At 43.1% G+C, this 12038-nt stretch overlaps 2 protein-coding genes across 2 annotated transcripts in view; one reads left to right on the plus strand and one right to left on the minus strand.

Annotated features, from left to right (window-relative positions):
• Positions 1 to 12038, minus strand: part of LOC109032546 (trimeric intracellular cation channel type 1B.1) — a 37234-nt gene that overhangs the window by 21763 nt on the left and 3433 nt on the right. The window contains exon 2 of the mRNA XM_019044727.2: positions 10864 to 11499. Coding sequence (XP_018900272.1) covers positions 10864 to 10984 — 121 coding nt within the window. The 5' untranslated portion in view covers positions 10985 to 11499. The remainder of the gene's footprint in view (positions 1 to 10863; positions 11500 to 12038) is intronic.
• Positions 1 to 12038, plus strand: part of LOC109032544 (leukotriene A-4 hydrolase) — a 32658-nt gene that overhangs the window by 2641 nt on the left and 17979 nt on the right.

Below are 12038 nucleotides of genomic sequence, written 5' to 3' on the forward strand. Positions count from 1 at the left end.
GACAGGCGAATAGAGTGCGAAAAAACTTGAAGTAATTTGATATTTTAATCGAATCCCACGCATGATCAACAATTGGAAATTCAACCTGACGGTGTTCGAACCGCAAATCCGCCAATGAGACGCTAGGAGGGTTGTGGGATGATTTCATTGAGGTTCAGAGACTGCGACACTGTGATGAGTTCAAAAAAAGAAGTCTAGGTATTTATTGTTGATGCTCGTTGGAAGTTGTTAATTAGACGTGCTTCAATCGAAAGGAACCATCTATATTGTGACATGGGCCTTGTCGTGCATATGCACTCATAGGTCTCAGAGCCCAGGTCACAATAATTGATAAATAGTTCCTTTTGATTTAATACGTCCAATTATGAGAGTGCACGTTGAGAAAAAGTAACCAGGGTGTCTAGTATTTTTTAATTTTGAAAAATCCTGATATTTTCCTGGTTTTTCCTGATATTTTATAAAAAAATTCCTGATTTTTTAATTTTGAAAATTCCTGATATTTTCCTGATTTTTCAACAAAGACGGCGCGACGGCTCCTGGGACGGTTGGCAAAAAGTAGTAGGACTTCTTCGCTGAGGAGATTCGCGTAAGAAAAATTCCTGATAAAACGTCTGATTTTTCCGATTTTCCTGATATTTTTCTGCTTTTTTCCTGATCGGCCAAAATTCCTGATATTTCCCGGTTTTCCGGTTTTTCCTGATGCTAGACATCCTAGTAACCGAAATTTTGTGTTCATCTGAACGTGTGGTAAATATTTTTTGGGTAATTTTTCATCTGGCGACATTGACCAAATCTTTGGATTGAAAATTTGCAACTGAGATCAGCGGGTGTACTTATATCACTATAGCATAGCATCGTGTCGCATACGCTGAAAGTTAACATTTTTCGCCCTCACAAAAACACGAAAAACAATTTAAGAAAAAGAAACCGATATTGTGTTTTAATATGGGAAGTGGAACACATATACGTTCGGTTAATGATTTTTAGTTCATTTTTCCTTGGGTTACGTTGACCAAATCTGTGGATTGAAAATTTGCAACCTTGTTAAAAATCCAGGATCAAACTTAGTGAGAGTGCATTGCGCGAGCTACTCGCAAGTCGCAACCTCTGGGCGACATTGAGAGAAACATGAGTACCTACATTAGTTCAGCAGTCATTTTCTTCATTCCCTGATGCCTCAATGTACACTGGCAAAACAAAAAACACATTGGATCTAGAGTCCAGACTCTTAAAAACATCGACAAGAAAAAATACTCTTGATTCAATCAGATTTAAGCTTAAATCAAGAACCAAGCCTCTTAATTTAAGCGGATTTTGTTTCGATTCAAGCAAAAATCCGATTAAATCAAGAGTATTTTTTCTTGTCAATGTTTTCAAGAGTCTGCATGGACTCTAGATCCAATGTGTTTTTTTCCCCCCCAGTGTAACCTGCAGTTTTGGTCGAACGAACCAGTGTCCTTATAGTTGATCAGACCGACAAAAAAGTAACTCACAATCACCATAATAAACAGTGTTTTGGGCATATAGCAGAGCAGTATACTCCAACGAAAAGTAGCGGAAATGCTTCCACCAGTGACTCTGATTACATGAGACTTTAGCCGGCGTGTAACGCTTGGCGTCTCAGCAATCGAGAGCATTTTAAGCGGATCGGCCATTGAATTTATGTCGAGTATACCCGATCGATAGGAATCATTGATGAGATAGGGATGAATCGATAAAGATCATTCGATAACGATTCAAGAATCGAACCACAGGTCAAAATCCTACGATTCGAGCAAAACTGATACGGATTTGAGATGATCATCGGGTCGAATGAGGATTACGGCGCCGTGAGAAATGTTCACTGGACAGTGAAAAATACGCTGAGCAGTCGGCTGGTCGACAGTGGAGGCGTTGAAATCGAAACAAATGATACGCAGCAGGCAATTTGTCCAAAAAGTATCTGATGATTAAAATTTGAGGATGAAGGATTGATGATGAAACGTCGATTCTGGTTGCTAATCGCCAGAAAATTTAATTTGTCATAATGATGACGAAAACAGACTTTAGTCGGCTAAGGGAAGGGGATGTTTCGGTCAAAAATATCCCATAAAGAGGTTCATGGATGCACTTCTTGAAACTTGTAGAAAACTGCCTAATCAGACTAAAATATCAGGTCCATACAGGTCCTCCATAAGGATCCACGTAATTTCGAAACTTCAAACACATGTTTCTCGAAATTGCAAAATCTGCACCCCCTCATTTCATCTCCTTGGGTATTTGAAATCATTTACGGACTGCCTCTCGCTCATCACCCGATCCACCCGCCCGCGTCGGGAGCGCCACCAGGGCGAAACGCGCACTGACGCCTATAAACCTATAGGGCTACTTCACGCATTGCGCAATGCTTAAAGTATCCCTTTAGGTTTGTAGGCGTCAGAGTGCATTTCGAGCTGGCAGCACGCCGCGCCGCAGCGTTGCATTCAATCAACAGATCAGGGTGTTAAAATGAAGGCAATTTGACATCAAATTCGAAATTAGCGACTCAAAAAAACATCGATTCCGAAACTTTCGTGATCTTTCAGTCATTATCCGACTAATTTCTTCCGTCCTTGAGTTTGGGAGCATAGTGCGCCGCGGGCGGCGGCGCTCATGAAATTCTTCCCTGTGTTCAGTCGCGAATTCCGAGACTCCGGTGTCATGCCGGGTCACTTGTTCGATACATAATCGATTGTTTTAGATACATAGGGGCCCGGCCATCTGACGTAAACGAAGAGGATAGGAATTACTACGTATTCTACATCGCCATTTTGGATCGAAAATGTATCGAAAAAGTCCCCGAAGCTCGGCGCACACCGGGCTCGGAACTCGTCGACCAGAACATGGCGCCGGCTCTCCCATTTACATGACGACTCTATGTATTCTACGAGTAAAATTGTAATGAATTTTCTTATTTACAGCTTTTCTTACTTCAATCCAAAAATTTTTGTTTAAGGTTACGTTCTATTGTTTTGAACCAAACGATACTTCGAGCCACTATCGAATACGATCTTTTTAGGCTATTTTTGTTCTTTCTACACTTGAAAAAAACACATTGGATCTAGAGTCCAGACTCTTGAAAACATTGACAAGAAAAAATACTCTTGATTCGATCGGATTTTTGCTTGAATCAAAACGAAATCCGCTTAAATTAAGAGGCTTGGTTCTTGATTTAAGCTAGAATCTGATTGAATCAAGAGTACTTTTCCTTGTCGATGTTTTAAGAGTCTGGACTCTAGATCCAATGTGTTTTTTTTTTCCAGTTTGGATCGAAAATGCATCGAAAAAGTCCCCGAAGCTCCGCGTACACCGGGCTCGGAACTCGTCGACCAGAACATGGCGCCGCGCCGCCGGCTCTCCCATTTACATTACGACTCTATGGACTCCATGAGTAAAATTGTAGTGAATTTTCTCATTTCCAGCTTTTCTTATAATACTTTAATCCAACAATTTTTGTTTGAGGTTACGTTCTATTGTTTTGAACCAAACGATACTTCGAACCACTATCGAATACGATCCACTGGAAAAAAAAAAACACATTCAATCTAGAGTCTAGACTCTTAAAAACATCTACAAGAAAAAGTACTCTTGATTCAATCAGAATCTAGCTTAAATCAAGAACCAAGCCTCTTAATTTAAGCGGATTTCGTTTTGATCTAAGCAAAAATCCGATTGAATCAAGAGTATTTTTTCTTGTCAATGTTTTCAAGAGTCTGGAATGTAGATCCAATTTTTTTTTTTTTTTTTTTTTTTTTTTTTTTTTTTTTTTTCCAGTGATGTTTCGAACCAAACGATACTTCGAACCACTATCGAGTACGATCTTTTTAGGCTACCTCCGTTCTTTCTATGCCGTTTCCATCGATTTTCGACTATCGCCGCAGTGCACCCGGGCCGCGATGCAGTGCGGCCAGAAGTAGGCCTCCGAGTGTATTTTATGTTGTTCATTCGGAGAGCTTGCGTTTTCATTTCAAGTGGGAGATAAATACGCCGGGCGATTGAAGCGAAGAGAGCGCTCGAGCACGACAGCATTGCGGAGCCGCAGTTGAAGAGCTCGAGGTATTGACAAGCTCTCATACCCGAGCCGAAACCCATGCGACCCCGGTTCCAGCCTCGCTTTCCACGCCGGCGAAACCGGGAACGAGTTCCGCTCTCCCGCCGGAAAAACTCCCCCGGCCCCGAGTCACAAATCGTTGTTTCCCCAACGAAAGAACGTAACTGTATTGCAGTGTTGCCAAATTTCCCCTCGTAAATCGCATTTTTACGAGGAAGATCTTTCAAGGTGTCTAGTTTTTTTTACATTTTGGAAAATCCTGATGAAAGGTGTCCGGACTTTTCGGCGCGACCGTTTCGGCGCCGGACTTTTCGACGCGGGTGATTCGGCACAGGATTGTTCGGCGCGGAATTGTTCGGCGCAGGATTTTTCGGCGCGCGTGCTATACTTTTAAGAATACAAAAAGGGATTGCTTACCTTATTCTCCAGAACGATTTCCAGTCAAAATATTCCGGAGACAGGAGGACAAAGAAAGTGGAAGTTGTGGGTGTGGTTGACGAAAAATTCCAAAAATTTGCTACATAAATGGTTTCAGATAGTCAAGTCTTGGAAGTTTTCACCCCCTTTTTGCCTGATAAGTGTCCAAACAACGATGAGATAGGAGGGGAACGAGAAAAGGAGGAAAGGAAGGAGAAGGAATGAAACTTCACCAGCTCGGCCCACTAGCTGGACTTAATTGAATAGAAGGCCATGGAAGTGTAAAAAGTGTATTTATTTCTTGGCACTAAAAAATTGATAAATTCCTAAAAATTGCTAAAATTAGCTAAAAAGTGAAAAAAAGCTAAAAAAAAAAATAAAGACGAAACACCTATGTGTGTGAAACACCTATGAAATTATGAGCGACAGCCCGCCTCTGTCACTAAAAACAAAGACAAAACACCTAAAAAGTGAAATTATGAGCGATAGCCCGAAAGAAGTCAAGGGTTGGAGTATGTCTGCAAATTCCTTACAAATAGCTTCAAGACGATTCGTGAGAAGGACATATTTTTTCCTCTGTGTCTGAATTTCTTTTTTAGAAACAAAGCCCTCAATTTTAACTCAAGTGAGGCCCTCTTATTTTTTAAAAGCGTTTATGAGCTTCCAAATGGTTGGATGAGCAGACATCAAGAGAGAATGAAGAGCATGATGCCACCCCTCGACACACATCGGTCCTAGGGAGACCAAAAATTCCGTGCGCCGAAAAGCCCTGTGCCGAAAAGCCCTGCGCCGAAAGCCCCCCGTGCCGAAACACCCGCGCCGGAAAGTCCGGCGCCGAAACGGTCGCGCCGAAAAGTCCGGGAACCCTGATGAAATCCTGATTTCATGATTTTTTCAAATCTTGAACAAATCCTGAGTTTTTGCGGAGGAAAGCTAAGACGTCATCACTTCACGCAAGGCGAATGTAACTTCACAAAAATATGTCGATAAAAAATCCGATCGATCGGCCGACTATTCTCAAATCTTGATTATACGACCGATTTTTCCTCAAATCCTGCTGTAATCGGGATTGAATACTGATTGACCTCAAATCCTGAAAAAGGGCCCCAAGAGCTACATGACTACATTAAACCTGACCTCCAAATTTTCGAGCTGTTCATACTCTCCCAATAGAGGTACACTCTATCTTGACCAATACAAACGATTGGCAGCATTTTGAGTGCCTGGAAGTTGCCGTCAAATGCGTTCCAAGCATACGAAACTGCCTTGGATTCTCATTTTCCCACCGTTGAAACTAATAACCGTCGGCGGCCATAAGCTAGGATTGCAAGTTGCAAGTTCAGACATTCTTCTTTTCCGATCGTCGTCCCATGACCAAGTAAAAGCGACCAATCAGAGAAAAGTTCCAAAGCATACACACAAGTTGTCAACCCCTGAATGCAACTTTACGTGATTGATGGATGTCCATGTTGCATATTCAAAAAATGCCGGCGCACCAGCTTTCACGGCTCCGAGCACGAGCACGTGTTGTTAATGGCGTGTTGTGAGGATGCAACTATTCGCGCTCGATGGATCTCCGTATTGCATCAGCGAAAAATGAAGGCGCGCGGACTATGTTTACGACCGCAGCACTGAAGCCATCACGCCGAATCAACAAAAGCAGCGACAGTTTCGAAGAAAAAGGAGGGAGGAAGTTCCTAAAAAACATTTACACAGTATTTATGCTAGAAGGAGCTAAATAGAAATGAATAAAATCATTGGAGACGATATACATAGGATTGCCATACTCCACAGTCCCTCTTGATTTAATTTATCCGTACATTGTTTCTTTCAGCATAAATACATTCGGTTGATCGGTAATATCTTTTAATACTTAAAGATTACGATGTCACCATTTGTGAGCTCGTAATTCGAACTACATTTCTTTGGTTTTTTTTTCGACAAAAGTTATTAAAAGTTTTCAAATGCTTAAGCTCCTTAACAATTCATTGAAAAAGCAACATTTTTTCAAAGCTTAAAGGGTTATTTTACGAAGGGAACTTTTTGGTGCTTGTGCTTTAATAGTGCGATATAATTTGGGAAGTTGTGAATGATTTCGCGATTTTTCCTGGTAAGATAGTTCTACCAAATATCTGTTATGATATCAGGTAGCATACGCGACGCAACATTCATAAATCGTCACAGGCCAGAGAAGCGAAGAGCAAACTTTACGGTTTCAAATGTTCCAGTGACGATTTATGAATGCTGCGTGCCGGAGGTTGCACGGTTTTCTAATTTGACGGTATTTTTTTTTTTTTTTCGCACTCATTATTTCACGATGAATGATACTTGTTATTTTGCAAATCTATCCTGGTCTATTATTCAGCTGTTGTACACCGTCTTTCGTTGAAATTGTCTATAATTTTGACTCGATCAAATTACTACCCGATGGCACATTCCGAGAAAAATCGAAGATGGTCCAGTTTTTTACAAGATGCCATGTTAGTCACACAGTCTTTTCTGAAGCGCGAGAATAGAATGCATATGTCAGAAGAACATTGGCGTAAAGTCCCGAATTCCTCTTAACCGTGCAGCCAACATGTCTTGCTGAGGCTATACAACTTTGTACGGAAAAGAGGGGTGCCAAAATGCAATGTATAAAATGCGAAATGAAAGAAGGGAGTACCCATCGTAAAAGTTCTGGAAAACCCGACGAACATAGCACACTGGAAAAAAAAACTCCGACTGTGGAATACGTACTTACGCAAGTAGCATTTCTCAACTGGAAAATCGCGATATATTGCGATTTTATCGGCGATAAAATCGCTAGGATCATCAACATCTGAGCGATTATCCTCGATCTTGTCGGGATAAAATCGCGATTTTATCGCCCGACGATTTATCGCGATATTCTCGAAATAAAAATCGCAATAAATGGCGATTTAATTTCGATTTTATCGACGCAAATTGATCGCGATTTTATCGAACCAAAAATTGCAATGTGTAGCGATTTAATCGCCATATATCGCAATTTTTAATGCGATAGTATCTCGATATATTGCCACCGATATAATCGCGATAATCAACCGATAAAATCGCTAAATACCGCAATCACTGCTACTTGGGTACGAGCATCCGGGCTCAGAAGCCGAAAGTTCCAGGAGTAGCATCCGGAGCAATCAAAGTTACGGCTCCAGCACCCGGGAGTTTCGGCCTCAGAGCCCGGAATGGACGATATTATGTCTATAAAGCCCGTAACTTCTTTTTCACTGCGCAGCGAAAAGTTTGGCAACCTACCATAAGCTTCCGTCCGGACTTTACCTGGTTCGGGGACTGTCGAACAAAATAGGGAGCTTTCATCGGAATTTCGTGGGGATTCGGAGACACACTGCGCTACTGTGTGCATTAATGAGAGCCCGCTCGCTCGTTGCCGGGAGAGATGACTTTTGGAGATGATAGCGACGTGATAAATGGGCTGGAGAGCCCGGGAGTCGCAAGTCGAGAGGTGTTGGCAAACAATGCGCCCATTCGTCGACCGGGTTCAACATTCGCACACTTTTCTCCCGACTTACACCGTTTTCCCGGCCCCGAGTCGCCCGGCTGCCAGACCTCCACACTGTCAAAAATCGAGGAGTGGAATGGAGATGTTGCATGTGTGAGGGATTTGCGATTTGACTGTTGTTTCTCACGTAAAAGTTCGCGAGAAACACGATGGTGCCACTGGTTTTCTCTGAAATCATCTCCCAAGCTCAAAAAAGCTCTCAAGTTGAGGCAAAAATGGAGGGGATATCCCGCCCTTCCTGAGAGCCCAACTCTGCATCAAAACAAACTCTCCATGCAAAGATAGGGAGCAAATACATTAGCAGTGATGCCGTGTTTTCAGTTTTGGAGTCCCCAAATAAAGTGGCAACCTACCAATGTATTTGCTCCCTATCTTTGAATGGAGAGTTTGTTTTGATGTAGAGGTGGACTCTCAGGGTAGGGTGAGGTATCTCCTCCATTTTGGCTTCACCTTGAGAGATTTTTTTGAGCTTGGGAGTTGATTTCAGAGAAAACCAGTGGCACCATCGTGTTTCTCGCGAACTTTTACATAAGAATCAACAGTCAAATCGCAAATCCCTCACACATGCATAACATCTCCATTCCGTGCCGGAGTCTGTGCAGCGCCCGAAAACCCCGAGTGATATGAACACGAAGTGAAATTAAAACCACAAAAGTGTGTGATACTCGGCAAAAAGAAGACTCCGCTCCGTCATGGTGCAAGTCCCTCAAGCTTTCCCGAAAGGAAGTCACCGTGCTCAACAGGTCAAACGTATCGATGACGTCACTAGCGGATGACACCTAACCGCCAGATGGCTACGAGCCAGTACGCTGAAATTTGATTTATTTTGCCACACGTGCCATTGACGAGTCATTGAAATAGAATGAGTCATTAATGAACATGAAAAAAAAATTAGATGAATTTCAATAAAACCATTCTTAAATTCAAAAAGCTACATAGCGCATAAGAGTATGAAAATCTAATACCAGTAAAATTTCCAAACCGCGTAAATCGGTTCGCGACGTTGCAGATTTCCTGTCATACTGTAAACTACTCGACGTTAATTCTTACAAACTTCCACAATTTTCCTTCTCTGTGCAAAGCAAATTTTAAAAAAAACTGCGAGGAAAGATGTTGATTGGTCCTCTTTCCAAAAAATAAAATAGGAGCTGAAATGTTTTAACACCGCAAAGGAGATATCGACGGTGAAACTACCAAACCACGTATGTCGTTTGCGACGCGCAGACTTCCTGTCATACTTTATTTTTTAAATGAAAAACTACTTAACATCCAGTCTTGAAAATTTATGTGATTTTCTCCTTTTGTGCGGAGAAAATTCACGTGAAATTTCAAGGAATGATATTGATTTGGTCTACTTCAAAAAAATAAAATGTGAGCGTAGATTCTTAAACGACGTCGCAAACCGAGATACGTGGTTTGGTAGTTTCACTGTCGATATACGTGTTACCATAGTAAAAGCGAATCTGCCTGACGTCAGACTATGTTTCATTAAGTACCCTAAGTCAGGCTGATGTCAGGCTGATTCAGTCTCGCATCAGCCAGAATCAGTCTGACTCAGGATGATTTACGAAACACCGTCTGACGTCAGCCTGACTCACTTTTACTACGGTTTTCGGAGTTTCACCGTCTATATCGACGGTGTAAGTCGGCAATCACCCCGGGTCACGGGTGTCTTAACCCGGTTTGCGACGTTGCAGACTTACTGTCATACTTTAATATCTGAACGGAAAACTGTACTCAAAGGCACTTCTTTGAAACTGCCGTGATTTTTCTTCTCCATGCGAAGAAAATTCTGCAAAAACTTCAAGGAATGATGTCAGTTTGTTCTCTTTTAAAAAAATAACATAGAGGCGGAGATTTTCAGATACCGCAAACAAGTTATGTGATTGCCAACTTACACCGTCGATATACAATTTAACATGTTGAATTCATTTTTCTCGCGGTCCCGAAAATGTCGTAAATGGAGAATTCGCAGATGTCTGAAATTCGATGGATTTCGTGTTTAAGTGGAAACTACTGAGTGAACTGAATACTAGGATACCCTTGGTTCGTGAATTGAACAATTATTGGAGAAATATGACAAAATGATCTAATCTCTAAAGAACAATTATTCGTTGGGAAATGCCGCCAGATGACGTCACCAGGCGGTGCATTTTCTCACTTTTAAATCTATTTTTATACTATTTCCCATATCAGAAAAAAATTATGAAAAATACCGCGAACTCAGTTCATTAGGCTCTCTCAGATGAAGCAGTAAAATTGTTTGTACAAATTCTCCATTAGCCGCTTTATCGGCGAAGCTTCTCAGCGAAGTCTCTCCGTAAGAAGGGCGGCGCGCGATTTCGCAACACTCAGGCGATCGGTCCCTGTCCCCCTGTCCGAGACGCCGCGCCGGGCCGGGCGTCCATGTGCTCCCGTTTCGAGGCGCTTTTCCGGGACAAAGGGACGGCTCTGATCAACTAGGCCAAGAGCCACACGAGCTTGGCTCCGTCCGAGATCCGGCGCACTGTGGATCGAGTCAATTAGAGGGGTCGGACATGAAAACGTTTACTAAAACTGCAAATTTTAATGTTTATTTTGTCAAATTTTAAATTTCAAGGGGTGCTTCTCGAAGAGAATTCTACGAGGAAATCATTGAAACCATTTTCAGAACCTCAAAGTTCTGTAAGAACGAAGTTACAAGAGTTTAAAGTTTCCAGATTTTGTCCGACTTCTACCGTTGATTCGATCCACCGTGCGGCGGGCGCGGCACACAGTGGGACACCGCGCCGGACGCACGCACGCTCTAGCTCGACTAAAAATACTCGGGCGTGGGTTTAAAAATAAAATCGCTCACCAGCTCCTAGGTCTTCCCGCACGTGAAGCGCGCAGAGCACGCTGTGCGCGATGTCGAAGTACGGGAACATCTTCAGCTTGGTCACCTGGTTGGCCAGGTCCAGGAATGCTTCGGGGTCCATGCTTCCAGCGACGCACTTACACTTACACACAGCTCAACGAAATCCACGAGAGGGAGAACAGATCAGTCGCGCATCCCGGCGGACACAGGTCGCAGGTCGAGGGTTCAGCGGGAACTGGCGCCGCCGACTGCGCGAAGCTCCGCGGAGCCCGCGGACGCGTGGGGAGGGGCGGGGAGGGGTGGCGCGGCGCCCTCAACGCATGGCGGGAGTGGGTCTCGCTTTAGGGGGCCTTTCAAATTAGGCTCGGCTCAACCCTCTTCCCCTCGTCGCGGCTCGGGGGTGCCCACCCCACGTGAGCAGCCCGCGAAAAGGGCCTCGGGTTCACATCGCTCCCGAGCGGGTAGTGCTTACATTGATTTCGTTCGCGTGGATGGCGATGGGTTTCCGTGGCTACACGGTGATGATTCGACCGAGGTTCGAAGCGTTTTGGGACGACACTCCCGAAAGATTTCGGTGGAGAGGGGGACGTTGACTGGAGACTGGACTGATTGATTTCGTATGAGAGATGGAGCCACCTGAAACAGAAGAAAGAAAACTGCTTTGTAGCGACACCGTGGTACAACCTAAGCTTAAGGTGATTTGTCAGGCTCAGGTAAACAACGGATCCGGGCGTTTCCTTGGAAATTTTGAAACCACCTAGTGCGGCGCACACAAAAAAAAAAAAAAAAAAAAAAAAAAAAAAAACCTTAAGCTGATTTGTCGAGCTCAATTGACGTGGTCGAACTGGCATGCGATATATCATATATCGCATCGATTAGGTCAAAAATCTCGGCAGATTTTGAATTTTTAGCAAAACAAAGGACGATAGCCCCTGCGCATGAGCCTGAAGAATCATTTTAAACCCAAAAATCGGCAAAATTCAGAGAAATGAAAGCAGAATAGTGTTGGGAAAAGAACCTTGCATTCGATTCAGCTATCGATTTCTGTATCGAATGCGAGGTTTTTTCTAAACACTATTCTGCTTTCATTTCTCTGAATTTTGTCGATTTTAGGGTTTAGAATGATTCTTTAGGCTCATGCGCAGGGGCTATCGTCCTTTTTTTTTTTTGCTGAA

The sequence above is a fragment of the Bemisia tabaci genome, chromosome 8 (genome assembly GCF_918797505.1).
Source record: "Bemisia tabaci chromosome 8, PGI_BMITA_v3".
NCBI lineage: Eukaryota > Metazoa > Arthropoda > Insecta > Hemiptera > Aleyrodidae > Bemisia > Bemisia tabaci.